This window comes from Rhynchophorus ferrugineus, unplaced genomic scaffold, assembly GCF_030347505.1.
Source record: "Rhynchophorus ferrugineus isolate W39M unplaced genomic scaffold, kcgeb_rfMv2 rfM1, whole genome shotgun sequence".
Lineage (NCBI taxonomy): Eukaryota > Metazoa > Arthropoda > Insecta > Coleoptera > Curculionidae > Rhynchophorus > Rhynchophorus ferrugineus.
The window spans coordinates 1,705,059-1,720,768 of NW_027472580.1; the positions used below are offsets into that span (position 1 = coordinate 1,705,059).

Genomic DNA, 15,710 nt, shown 5'->3' on the forward strand with positions numbered 1-15,710 from the left:
AACCCTCGACATAAAACTACGCCTTTAACATTGCGTCAAATAAGCCGGCAATACAAGCTGTTGTTAATTTTATTAACAAATTTAAGATCAGTAAAATACAGACAAACCCAATAAAGAGTAGACAAAAATATATAATATTCACAAACAATAGTAATAGTTATTCAGAGTTTCATTTTTTTATCTAAACAAAGGCTTGTACTTTTCAATTTTTTCCAGCTTTGGTTCTTCTACCAAAAGATCCGTCAATAAATGATGATTTCTGACTTTTCAGGACATAAGCAGGAATCCTCAGTTCTTTAACAGGCATGTTTTAATAATCCTTATTAATTATATATAACTGTTTTTAGTAGAGCTTATACACCCATCCACAGCCTATTTATTGTTGAAATAATTTGCGGTATCTTTGAACTAATTCATGAACCTGAGTTAGTTTTATTCTTACTAACTCTAGAAAAAAAATATTATAAAAATTACACGGTAATCGAAGCAACATATAAATGATAGGAAATATTAAAGGAATCAGTATTTTCTCGTTGTTTATATTGGCAATCCTTCTTTGTGAATTCTACTCGAAAAAAGTATCTACGGAATCATTTAAAACGAGATGACCTATATTGACGTAATGAATAGCGATAAAGGATTTCTTCACATAATTAAAATGGTGGGTAAATTTATTTTTGATAATGAAGCATCATCTCTCAATAGAGGATCTCTCGAAAATTACTCAAAATTTCAATTTTCCATCATTTATGCGATATAGCATTAGCAATCTACAGTTTAACAGCTGACAGAATTTTTAAAGATTGAGATCTAGGACTTTTTGAATGGATTATTAAAAATGGCTGCTGATTTTTCGAAATATTAAATGATCAAACACATGTTCATCTTAATCTGCTAAAATTTCCACATATGAAAGTTCAGAAGGTTACACGCTATTATCAAAAAGCAAATACATCCACAACCTATTATAACCGGGCATCTCTTCGAAAATGAGGTTGATCAAGTTCATAAAGTTGATAAAGTTCGTCAACACCTCTAATTCTCCTTGGAATATTTTCTAGTCGTATCCATGTGATTTGACACTTTTTATGGGATTATTTTTAACCGACTTCGAAAAAGGAGGAGGTTCTATGTTTGGCTGTATATTTTTTTAATGTATGTTCGTCGATTTCTCAAAATTATTTTTTTATTCGAAAGAGTAATTTTTTAATTTTTAGTGAATTCCTTATTTATTTTTTGAAGTCGGTTCAATTTTTTTGCTAAAAATATTTTATTTTTCTCTTTTTTAAAATAAAAAACTATTCAAATAGTCCCACAACCACCTGCGAATTCAAAAAGAAAACGTAACGCTGCTTCAATGAAACTTAGCCAAACATTTAAAAAAAACATTTCAAAAAACTAATTGTAATAAATGTTGGGGTACTTCAAGATATTCAATAAAAATTATATATTAAATGTTTTCCACTAGCTGTTCGGTAAGATAGATTAAAATAAAACAAATATAATTTTTTAGACCTTAATATAATTGTACCGATATATGATGTTTTAGACAGCCGAGTAAGGGTAAATTGGCACACCCAACATCATTGAAGAAATTTTCGGATGTGTTGGTACAAGAATGATGCAATATTCCATTGGAAACTATGCAGGCACTTTACTAATCTATTCCGCGAAGAATTGCAGCTATTTTAGAAGCACATAATGTCTCAATACCTTATTTACAAATAAGTATGAAGTAAATGTCAGATATTTATATTATTTTGTCAATTATCTGTATATAAAAAACATTTTATTGAATTATAATACTTGTCCATATTATTTTATATCTGAAAATAATATTGTCTAGACCAATTGAGCATTATCAAATATACCGTTTATATACAATAAATCGTATTATGTAAATAACTTACTTAATTTAAGCTATTATTTTTGTCGATATGTTTAATATGTTGAAAAAAAGAAGATAGTAAAGAAGAAAGAAGAAAAGAAGATAGTAAAATTAGTAATAAATATATTTTTTCAACTAACAAACTTAACATTCGATTTTCTAATAAGATATCATTAGTAGTATATTATGAAAAATGTGATTTTATACTCCTTACGTCGCTATGTTATATCTATTTGAAAGCCGATGACATTTGTGATCTTTTATCTTCTTTTAATTCCCTAAGCCAACTGCAAGCAATAGCTAAAGATGATATTATATTAGGTAATATTATGTAAAATTATGATATAATAGCCTAGAAATCATTGGAAAAAATGTTATTTCGTCGACAAAATGCGAAGGCACACTTAAAATATTTTAATTATCTAAATTTGTTAGTTAATATTATATTTCCATAAACCATTATTTGATAAATTTGCACCCTACCAAGATAGCGCCCAATTACATATTTATAATCATTTACCAAAACTTTATGACATTGATGACTATGTTAAGTAATTTCAAAAAACGGTACCATTTACAAAATAATTTTATTGATGGATAAGGTCATAATGTACATGTTGTCGGACGCCACTGATTTTTGAAGTCAAATATACTAATAATCCCAAAACCTTCTGTATATTGGTGCAGAAAATTCAACGTTGCTTCAATGACATTTCAATGACATCCACTCACATTTGTTCAAAAAATATATAACTTGGCTCCATCGGTTGCCACGTAAAACAAATCAAAATAAAACAAATATACTTTTTTACCATTATTATATTACTTATTACTACATGTTATCATACAAAAATGTTTACTGACATACCCACGCATATTACTATGAAAAAGCTATAAAAAATATCTAAAAAAAAATTGATCCCGCTCACAAAATACCTTGCTAAGGGGATATGTAAAAGGTATATAGTTGAGCCCTCCAATTCAGATTAAATGCATCGTATCTGGTAATGACAGCACGCGGCAAAGCTAAGACGAACGCTTAATACATAAATATTGCTCGCCCACCTTGCCCGCGTTATAATCGCATACATAAAACTATATAATTCCAAATGAATAACGTTTACTGTTAAGCTTGTTACCGCTTATATACATATACCTTAATTATGAAAAATACAAATCTGATCTTCGGTTCGTCCTCGAACGAGAACCGCCCAGAAGACGAACAGAACGCGCGTAAAAAATAGTTTCTGTAGTAAGTACTATTCAGTAAGTAACAATCAGATGAGTTGAAATTAAGGCCATGCAATTTTGGCAGTTTTCCATTTATTTGGCTTGTGTTTTCAGTACGTTTGAATTGTTAACTTAAAACATTAAAAAAACATATAAATAATTTATTAGCGAAGACAGACGACTCTTATTGCATCGTAAAAAACTGTTTGTTTTATCGGTTTAATGGTTTTGCTAAATATAAGAATCAATATAAAACCCGGACCGTACATACTAAAACAATTTCTAAAAAAATCAGTTCCGAAATACAAATAGCTTAAAAAGAAATCAGATAGGATCAAAAACTACTCATATTTTTTCCGCGATATCAAAAATAAATCCTACCCTATCTGACACACATCGAATATCACATAAAACATAATAAAACAGTCTAGAAAAATACGAAATAAGTGGGACAGAACTTTAGCAATTGAAGAACGAACGGATTGAGAAGATACGCGTATGGATATTTTCTTCCTGATTAAGTTTAAGGGTTCCTGATCGAACCTCGATAGAAAATTGGCAGACTTCGACAACAGAAACGATTTAGTACTCCCACTGGGTGGCGTTCTCTATTGAGGTGTCGCCGAGTCTGAAGCATCCGTTTTTACCGGCAGTTAGATAATTTCCTGAGGTGGTTTTAATGCACAGCCGTGTGGGTTCGCGAAGCTCTAGGTAGAAATCTACTGGGGTGTCCGAGTCGACCATGACGTTCTCGCTATCCACGTGCCAGAATTTATTGTTCTGACCTAAAAAAAAAGAAAGAAAATATCATTATTGTGCCTTTAAATACAAAAAAATAATAGAGTAACACTGGAGCAGTATTGCTCCCACTTGGGTGTGATTACATAATCTACATTTACACACTTTAAGTTCAAATAGGCTTTATTATGGACTTATCAATCAATCTCTTCGATCTTATGTTAAGTTGAAAGTATATTCTAACTAACCAGTACAATTGTTTAATTTTGAATGTACTCTGCCTTTTGCCTAACATGTAGTTCCCAATTTAGTCTACCATCGAGATGGATGCTGAGGTATTACGATTGTATTTGAGCAATTGTGCATGCCTCAAGTAATATAACTAAGGTTCTATCTCTTTGCCATAGCTATTAAGCTGTATTTTCCAATCTCCTATCTATTTGTAGATCTTACTATACTTTGTTGCCTTTTTTAGTGTTGACATATCACCAGTATAGATCACATATATTAATTGTCCCCTGGACACTGTCCTGTGGAACTCCAGAGGAAATAGGTTTAAGTGGTATGTGATACTCTAACCACAAATAGTAATTTTGGCACTTCAGTCCATTAAAATATCAAGTGCACAAATAAATAGTCCCTGTTTAACAAAAGAAGATATCACCAATTATTTATGTCTTTAATTAGAAGAAACTACGAAAATAAAAATAATAGAAATTAATAAAAATATTAAAGGTACTTTAAAAATTCAGAGATATTTAGTTTAAAAAAAACAGACAAATTATAAAATTACGCAATATCTCTTAAAATCCAAAGGACAAAGAGGCAAGAAATATACTATAATTAAATATGGATAAAGGGGGCAATTTAAAGAGGGTGGAAAGGAACAAAATAAAGAAGAGAAAGACACAAATAAAAATAACAATATGACAGTAAAAAGCCAATATAACAAGAAGTAGTTACGGAGGGAACTAACACCAAACAAAAGAGGATACTGCAAATAGAGAAGAGAATCAAGAGAATACAACACAAAATTCTGAAAAATATTGATCCACTACAAAAGATTTAAAAAAAGACAAATTAAATTTGAAAAAAGAAAAACGAAGAATAGTGGTTTCAACAAATTAAGGATGGTGCATTTGGCATTGTAAACAAAATAAGCATTGCTAACTAAAGCCAAAATATAGGAAGACGTGTAACACACAAAATCAGAAATTGTTAGGACTTTTCTTCTAAATACTAGCGATTTAGAAAAATGTTCGACATCAATGTGAATTCGACACACCCTTAAATAACATTCACAAAATATTCTCATATACTACAAAAACAGCACGTTGGACAGACTCGAAATCAAAGAACTGTACTCGTTAGTCGGAAGTTGCCCCTAGCTTGCAATCCAACGATGGCAAAACAAAATTCTTCGATTAATTACCAATGTTTATTGCTACATAATAAAATAAATACACGATGACCTTGAAATCAAATGGACTTATGAAGTTATCCAAGATTTCGCCTTAAAACATAAAATTAGATTATTAAATCGTAGCATCATATAGATGCTTACCGGACGACACGAAGTAAATTAGAAGATTGAAGTGCACCAAACCACAGGAATTTGTACAGCGCATAAGTGTTTAATCTCAATTTTAGCTTAATAATATAATTTAATTGTAACTTGGAAAACATATACTGGTGTATCAGACCTGTAAATTAAATTTAAAGAATTCACAACAGATGATCTTACTGTTTATTAAATGGCATTGAATATCCAACTTCATGTTGAAGCCTTACTGATAGACTTCACCTTTCAGTGTAAAGAAATTCTCTTCGATGCGATGAGAAGGTCTCAATTTATATATCGAATTTGCGGGAAGTTTTAGACATCCAATGCTACATAACGCTTAAAGAACGTTGTGGGCAGCCAAAACAATTTGAAGACAAGGATTTGAAAGCATTATTCGATCAAATTATCAATGAAGATCGCTATTGAATATATACATTGTACCAATTTTTTACAATAAAGCTTCAAAGCTTCAATCCTTTAAAACTAATTTATAGAACTAATATATGAACTACACTCATCTTGTTTGTATATTGATGTAAATACATACATACAACGTCAATTGGACAAAACTATCAAGTGAATAATACAAACAAGTCAATTGAAAATTCCTCGGCCTAATACATAGATGGCGCTAATAGAATTAAATCCCTATGTTTTTTAGTTAGCACTAACCCTGAAAGATGCCTGTATAAATTTAACAGCTGTCAGATCATTAACTTGTGAATTTCAGCATTTTGATTAAAGCAACTTTTGTTGTTGTGAAAAAAAAATGGATAAAAAGGAATTTCGCGTGTTGATAAAATATTGCTTTTTTGAAGGGAAAAAATACAGCTGAAGCAGAAAGTTACCTTGATGCCGAACACTGCCCCAGGAAAATCAACCATCAAAGATTGATATGCTAAGTTTAGACGTGGTGAAATGAGTACCGAAGACGGTGAACGCAATGGACGTCAAAAAGAGGTTTTTATCGACGAAAACATTTAAAAAATCTACAAAATGATTTTGAATGACCGTAAATTGAAATTGAATGAAATGGCAGACACTCTAGAGATATCAACTGAACGTGTACGTGTGCCGCGCGAGCTCACTTTTGATCAAAGACAACTACGAGTTGATGATTCGGAGCAGTGTTTGAAGATTATCAAGCGTAATATAACCGAGTTTTTGCGACGAGATGTGACAATGGATGAAACATGGCTCAATCATTTCACTCCGAAGTGCAAACGACAGTCATCCAAGTGGACTGCACACGATGAACTCGCTCCAAAGCGTGGGAAAACGCAACAGTCAGCTGGCAAGTTTATGGCATCTGTATTTTGGTATGCGCATGGAATAATTTTCACTGACTACCTGGAAAAAGAAACGATCATCAACAGCGACTATTACATAGCGTTATTGGACTGTGTGAAGAACAAAATCGTCGAAAACGGCCGAATTTGAAGAAAAATAAGGTACTGCTTCACCAAGACAATGCACAATGTCACAAGGCAGTGAAAACGATGGCAAAAATCCATGAATTCGGTTTTGAATTGCTTCCTCCGTATTCTCCAGAACTGGCACCCAGCGACTATTTCCTGTTCTCAAATCTCAAAAGAATGATCGCTGGGAAGAAATTTTCATCGAATGTGGTGATCGCCGAAACGTTTACTCTGACACGCTTATTTATTATTGAAAATGTAGCGACCTTGAGGCATGTCGAATTTTACATCGTGGAATAAGGGTCTACAAAATACCCAGAAATATAATCCCAGATGTTGAACACGGGCGGGGTGCCAGCAGCGCCAACTGAAACCCGATAACGAATAGATGGCGGCAACACCTAGACGTTTATCTGGGATGTTATTGAAGGGTATTTCGATTCATTCAGTGCTCAACCATCGTTTGGTTTAGACGTGCCACCATCGACTGCCCAAGCCTCGTCTCCAGGTAACACCACTGCCATCCGTTTTATCTAATTGTATTTTTCACATTTTTTTATATAGCCAATAAATAACGGTCACATGATGCAAACACCACTGTTTCATTACGCAATATTCTAGGAAAAATATTTAGATCACAAAATTAATTTATTTTATTTTAATTGCAACGTTTTGTGAACATAAAAGGTCTCTTTTATTTTTGTAGCAATACTTTTAAAAATATAATTATTATGAAAAGAAACCTGGTTCTACTGATGTCTCGTGAGAGTTATTATATACCTAAATGAAATAACAAATGTCAAAATAGTGATAATGACATTAAGTGTTAAAGGACCATAATTATAACTATTATTACCTTTAAAACGTACGACTCCCTTGTCTTCTCTCTCCACTTTAATAGTCTCGTAGGTAGCCTTGTTACATTCCAATTTGGGATTGCCCGCGGCTTTGTAACCGACAAATCCTTGTTCGCACTTCAACACCAAGATGGGCCGATTAACTAAGTAGAAGTAGTACTTGCAAGTGTCATCGTCTATGACGTCGCTCGTGGCAAAGAGGTGTCCGCTTCGTTTGGTAATCACGTAACGGCCATTGTTGGCACGGAATGTAACAGATCCATCGTTCTGCCACACCAGATCGAAAAGAGCATTGGATGACCTTAAAATATATACACATAGATTATTTTAAAAGAACAAAAGTTAGTATAAATGTGTAAAAATACATTTTTAATATGCCTCTTTTTTCAATCATTCTTAACCACAATGAAAAAGAAATTGTCTAAAAATAATATAACAGTAATACATATTTTGTTACAAAGCACGGTGAAAAATTCTAAACATTTTTATTTATTTTTAATTTAAGTTGGCACAACAGTGACTTTAAACATATTCAACTAAAGTTAATATCGCTAAAACGAAGAAAAAAACCCGCTACCGGTAACTAAACGCCGCTATTAGTCGAGAGTTCGAATCCTGCTGAGCAAGGATGTACGTTATGTTTGTAATTATAATGTGTAGGGAACAGCGGAAAATCCGACAAGAAATAACCATCCCAGTCACGCCAGTAACTAGGCTGGATAAGACCGGGTATCTTCTGGGATGGTCTCTAAGTTTGGTCACTGTCCTGTCGGTAAGCTTAATGCCGAGGACTATGGTTTGGAGCCGCCGTTAAACAGTAGGTCCAGTCGATATAAAACATTATTGGTAAAAAGAAGACTTTAAAATATATTTAAAAAAACGCTATTTAAGATTGAGAACATTTAAAAGAACACTTTCGTCGAAAAGCTATAAGGTTTATGAAAAGAAAACTCTTCATTCGCCAAGAAAAAAATATTGTAAACGAATTTCTGGCTAACTGGTAGTAAATACAATCAAACAACTCTCGAATTTACCAGATATTGCTCCAGGCGGTTTAATTTTTCCTAATATTCAAATTACAGCTTCAAGACACCCGTTTTCAGTTGATAAAAGAAATAATGCTCTTCGAAGACTAAATACTAATTACTTTTGGGGAGAATGCAGTGATTAAATCTAATTTTGTCAAGAAAAATATACAGGTAGTAATAGAAGAAACTAGGGAGAAATACAGTGATATCAGAACCAAACAGACTAAACATAAAACTAAACCAAGAACTAAACATAAAAAGGTTCTCTAATGGAAATAAAATACTTTACTTAGATGTAGAATTATTGATACCATAGGTAGTTTAGAAAAAATTTAAAAAGAGTTAAATGTAAATATCAAAAAATATTACTCTAACCTACAAACTATTTTTTTTAACTGTGGTTTAACAGTCACAATAATTTTTCTATATTATATGCATTACATGTACTATAATATTAAAATAAATTATATTTTATAACATTTTTGTCCCATTATTGTATTTATATTAGAATGTTATATATTTATTATATTTCGAAACTAAATTAATGCGGCAACATAGAACAAATTTGACGCCATAAATTGAGATGACGTGGATTTACTGTTAATTTGGATAAGCCATAGGCACTCTATCGCCGCCGGCTATAGATTGATGATAATAATCTCTCAAGAATATAAGAAGGTGTCGATGGTATAGAGCTTTCTATAGAATATAATATAAATACCTTGATATTATTATATAGAGTTCTATTTTAATTGCAACCTTTTAATCACACGTTAGGTAACTGGCCTTTCATGGATTTGTTGGAACATATGCATACTTTTGTCAAAATTATCTGTAATAATTTTGTATTCAATCTTCTCCTTCGGTACAAAGTCATATAGTTATTACAATAGATCTTTAACATCAAATAACTTTATGAAAAGAAATGAAATGATATATCACCTAATCTAACGAACTAACTGAGTAAATGAATCTCTTAATCTTTAAACTTTTAACCTCAAAGACCTTATCAAATATGACATAAAACTTATATTATAAATCAACACGTAAATCTGATAACAGAAACAATAATATTATGATAGCATTACCTTTTGTCTCCTGATGCTTGAATGCCACCGCCAGTTTCCAAAGTCCAGTACTTGTCCTGCATAGTACGGATGTACCACCTCTTGGTACTCCAATCAAATTCCAACTGGAACGTCTCGTAGTTGGATATATCGTCCTGATTGGCCGTAAGGTCGACGCCTATAACCAAAATTAATCGTTAGAAACGAAATAATGGGAAAACTAGCTGGTATGCGTTTTATGAATGAAATTTATTAGACATGCAAGTATTCTGTTTGGCGAGACGTAGTAAATTATATCGGGTAATTATGTTTCGCCAATGTCCTTGACAGGACAACATACGTGGGAATGAGAATAATACAATAAATGTCACACGAATTCAACGAATTTAGCTGAAACAACCGTAACATGAGTTTTAATGATAACCTTTAAATTATTCAATATAAGTCCAGCTTTGCTCGTATTTCTCAAAGCGAATTTATTCATAGATTATTCATAATTTATTCAAATCCCAAACAATAATTATTGATAAACGCTACCATTCAAAAGTTTGGAAATAATAAGGTAATTTGAAAAATACAATAAAGCAGATACGTTCAGATTTATTACACTGAAATATTAATTAAATATTCGACTAACATTTCTTAATTAAAGTTTATTGAATATATTTAGTACAAATTTAAAAAATCGTTTTTCAATTTTTTCGTCACAATTATTTTTAATTACTAATTCACAAATTAAAATTGTACTTTTTATTGGAGTTATATAATTATTCGGAATTCAGTATCTTCCATTCACTTTGTAAGTATTATTTATCTTCTTGGTTTGTTCTAATAGATCATTTCAGGTAACAGTATAATATACACCTTTGCAACTAATAATTTTTGCAATTGTAAACTCATATATAAAAGATTAGACTATATTTAATATATAAGTAATGACCAATACCTCCAATTCTTTGAAAATAACAATTAGCACGGTAGTAATGTTTGAGGTCGTAAAACGACAACAAGGAACAATTGACAATAACCTAGTAGTTTTGGTGATTATGGTCGTAACAACGGTTGTAAAAATAATAAACTCCAATACCAATATGTTAATTAAAAGATGTATTACAATATTTTTTCGTCAACTAAAAAAAAAACTTTTTAATGTATTAACTCATAACTTTTTATCACATAATCAAGATCCAAACTATACAGTAAATGCATCAAAACTAGCTTTGTCATGATGCCATGATCTCAAATAGTTCATTGGTCGTTCTTTTCAGTTGGTCAGGTTCAAGCAATTCATGATGAATAATTAATTTCTAATCACATCAAATACTTAACTCACGCCTCTGAAGGCTTTCAATTCATTGTGAAGCTACCCCGCGTTTTAACTATGATTTTTTCCCACATTATTGCACGTTATCCACTTTTCACCGCCTACAATAATTCGTTTCAAAAATGGCGATGCAAAATGGAAACTCGGTTATATAAATGTTTATATTTTTAATTCTACAAATATTCCATCTTTGACCATTTAGTCCATGTTTTATTGGTAGATTGACAACCTTTGTAGAAGTCCCATATAATTATTTTAACAACCTCAAAGATTATGTAATACCATTCTTTTATTTTTTATTTATTATTTGTGTATTTATAGGATTTCAGACTAAAGAAAAACAAGCACAAAATAAAATAATACGATAAACTAACTGAATTACATCCAATATATACAGGAGATTCACGAGGCAGTGAACTGTACCTCCTATATACAGCTGATCTACCAGCCACAACAATCACTACTGAGACAACATATGCTTAGGACACAGCCTTACTTAATATTTTATGATGATCCAATAACAGCATTGAAGAACCTCCAAATATACCTTAATCAAATACTGTAGCTGAAGACATTGTGTATCAAAGCAAATGAAACAAGCCTGTCAACAACAACTGGAGACAACTTCCTGTCAAGCCGAGGATGCTAAATCTCTCGGTATGCACCTGGGCCGACGCCTAACTTGGAAGAAGCAGGTACTTACTAAACGAAAACAACTTGGAACTTAAATTATATCAAATATATTGGCTTGTCGGGCACAAATCCAAGTTATTAGTTAAAAAGATATTTTTTAACGAATCAATACTTAAACCTATTTGGTCACATGGAATTAAACTATGGGGTACTGCTAGGAAGTGTAATATAGCCATTATACAATAGTTTTACAACAAAGTGTTGCGTGCCATTGTCGATGCTCCATACTATGCCTCTATTGAAGTTATACAACACGATATTCCTCTTGAACCCATAACGAGTGCAATACAAAATGTTCTTGTACATTAGAGGTACTCTAAAAGAGTGTTAGTGCACCCCAATTTACTCGCTAATCGGATAAATGTGCGACGTGATAGTGAAGTGCTTAGACCAAAACGTTTAACACCATACGATCTAGGTATAGGACATATATGGACTTTATAAAAGCATTTAGAATAGGACTAACTAATCAAGATAATATTTTACACAGGGGATCACTTAATGAAGTGGTTTCTACATGTTCTACATTCTATATATTTATAGACGATAACACGATACAATGTAAACAATATTTAAGCAATAACAAAATTAAAATTGCAGTCTTACTAACCAAACATTATGCAGGTTGGTTATTGTAACAATTTCACCATGTTATATTCAAAGTCAATGTCAAATATATTAAACGAACAATGCTACCGAAATTAATTATGGCCACAATAAATTATAGCTTGTTTTACGATCTCTCACACCTCCATAAATTCGCCCTAGGCTTACAAACAAAACATATGTTATTTTCTGCATATATTATTTCAATTTTTTATACGCGGATTAAAAATATTACAGCTACTGTATAATTTTAATGTTAGTTTATTATGAATATGGTTGTAGCGACCTTGAGGCATGTCGAATTTTACATAGCGGAATAACGGTCAACAAAATACCGAAATATAATCCCAGATGTTGAAGACGGGTGGGGTACCAGCAGCGCCAACTAGAAACTGATAACGAATAGCTGGCAACCCCGAGACGTTTATCTGGGATGTTATTGAAGGATATTTCCATTCATTCAGTTACCAACCATCGTCTGGTTTAGACGTGCCACCATCGACTGCCCATGCCTCGTCACCAGGTAACACCGCCGCCATCTGTTTTATCTATTTTGTATTTTCCACATTTTTGTATTACTTCAATAAATAACGGTCACATAATGTAAACACCGCTGTTTCATTTCGTTTTACCTCCATTCACCGAGCCATATCAGGTTACCCTAAACGGTCATAATTAATTCACATCTGACTATAGCCGTACTTCTAGAAATAAATTTAGATTATCCGCTTTAAGATAGAAAAAAATGTCTACCGCTTACGGAAAAAATTTAATCGCCTCTAGGCTGATAACCCCAACAAAAAATCTTAAATGGGCTGTAACTGATATACGATGTAAGAATGCCACCGACTAATGTATAACTTTGATAATTTACAGCCCTTTTTATAGTGCACCATGTATGTGTTTCAGTAGATGAAGATGGACTTAAATTGATACTATGGGATTAATTGAATTTAATGATAAGTAATAACTGAAATTCGCTAGAGTACTATTATGTAATCTCGAATAATTTTCAAGCATTTAGAAATTGAACAATAAATTAAAAACTAGAAAAATACTTAGAGTTATAATATTATGTATTATAGTATTTTTAAGAGGATAAATAAATTAAATTAATTAGACGTCGGTAGACATCTACATTAACAGTTTAATTCGAGTTTAGCAGCTCATAATACATTATATCTTACTGCTTCCACTCTGTGCTGTATGACCATGGTTCTCGTGAAATAACCCATGCTTTTTTTTCCTTGATATTAGGACAGAAATTGACAAAAAACAAGTTTTTCGCTATTTTCCCTCCTCTAGAATATTGTATGTAAACCTCCTCCTCCTCCTCTAGAATGTTGTATGTATTCATGTAAACCTATGGAAACAATTGATTCGCTATCTTCTAAGCTGTCTGAAAGTTATTTGAGAGCTAGACTTGGATTTTCGTCAAATAAATCCTGCAATTCAACGTTTTTGAACTTGTTTGATCCTCAGACTCGTTCATTGTCATTGACACCAAAATCACCACTTTCAAATCATCAAAATCAAAATTGATAATTAGGATATTACGGATCAACATCACCATAAGCCACCAATCAGCATTCCAAAAGTGTTTTGGTTCAAATCGAAAATGTAATTATGAATATTCCATGATTAGCGTCTGTATACACTGAGTAATTCAATAACACTAACGAGAAAACCATTATTTTATGTACAAAAATGTGAAATTTATATCATTTATATTTATATTATGTGTTAAGTAACAGTTGTTCGCATTTTCACCAAACGATATTGCTGATAAAAATACATGCAAGGACATAATATTTTGAATGCCGAAAAATTTTATAGAAACGTATCGCGCACTATGTCTATTTTATGGTCGAATTATTGGCCCACCAGAGCAATTAAGTAATAATAACACGTATCCACATAATATAGCATGATCCGAAGAAATTACTGGCGCTCTAGAGGAACATCTGTCAGCGTGCGTTGACAAAACGTTTGAATATTGGTAAAGGATGGGCATTTTTAATTTTCTGCTGTAAACCCTCATGCCAAATTTATCGAAAGTTTGAGAAAAATATCCCAGAACAAAAGTTTCATAAAAAGTTTAACACTTTTCTTTGAAACATTTTATATTAGTTATCTTGTATACAATTTATGTTGTCCATTGAAAACTGTGACTCTCAAAAAAAGAATTAACTCCTAAAATAGTATATAAACGTAATTAATATAAGTAATTTTTCAGTGATAAACTATAAAAGATGTCATCTTTACTTACTATTAGGCTCAATATATAGGTAGCACTTTTTGTATAATAATTCACGAAAAACAACTCTACGAGTAACGTCCTATAGTATCATTGTTAGTGACGCTCATAAGGTGACACTTGGAGTAAATATTATTGAACAAACAACTATCTGAAATTATAGAATAATATTTCTCATTCATGTCAATATCAGAACTATCCAACAGGCAATATTCAGACTGGTAGAGTAGAAGACAATAAGACTTGTTGAGATGACAATGTAATTTTTTATAATTTTTTTCCATATGGCCAAATGGGATCAGAGGAAATCCATCAAAAGTCGAATTTATCAATTCGGGGGATATGAAAGGATGTTAGTATTAAAAACATAGATATATCGATAGATCGTATTAACTTACATTATTACTCCAACGGCCAAATGCCTTGAATTTTATTGAACTTTATTTCGAAGATATATGTATATATATATATATATATATATATATATATATATATATATATATATATATATATATATATATATATCGATATTTATTTACAAGCCTATTGAGAAGGCCAATTCAAAATATAGTTTAGCCGGCTTGGTGGCGCAGTGGTAAAGGCGATAAGACGGTCCTTCTACTGTTGCGATAGCCGCGAGTTCGAATCCTGCTGGGGCATGGTCGTAAATTTATGTTTATGATTATTTAATGTGTGATTGTTCTAGGCAAGAGTGTAAAATCTGACAAGAAAAATGATGGATAAGACCGGATATCTTCTGGGATGATTTCTAAGTTGGTCACTAGTCAGTCGGTAGACTTAATGCTGAGGACTGTGGTTCGGAGCCCACGTTAAACTTTAGGTCCAGTCAAGATAAACCCATAGTTGGTAAAAGGAGACTTTAAAATATATTTAAATTATAAAAAAATAGTTTAGGCAACTACATTTTTGTAACAAAATAATCTTTAATGGTTTAAAAAAGTAATATGTTCAAGTTTATAGATAAGTCAGTATCAATAACAATAATCGTGTACAAAAATGTGGGCTAATAAAAATAAATT

At 31.8% G+C, this 15,710-nt stretch overlaps 1 protein-coding gene across 1 annotated transcript in view; it reads right to left on the reverse strand.

Moving 5' to 3' along the window:
* Positions 1–2,822: 2,822 nt before the first annotated feature.
* The window catches only part of singed (fascin domain-containing protein singed), an 87,244-nt gene continuing 74,356 nt past the window's right edge, over positions 2,823–15,710 (reverse strand). The window contains exons 6-8 of the mRNA XM_076401226.1: positions 9,812–9,968; positions 7,695–7,996; positions 2,823–3,903 (exon numbers count right to left, since the gene is read on the reverse strand). Of these exons, the coding sequence (XP_076257341.1) occupies positions 3,701–3,903; positions 7,695–7,996; positions 9,812–9,968 (662 nt within the window). The 3' untranslated portion in view covers positions 2,823–3,700. The remainder of the gene's footprint in view (positions 3,904–7,694; positions 7,997–9,811; positions 9,969–15,710) is intronic.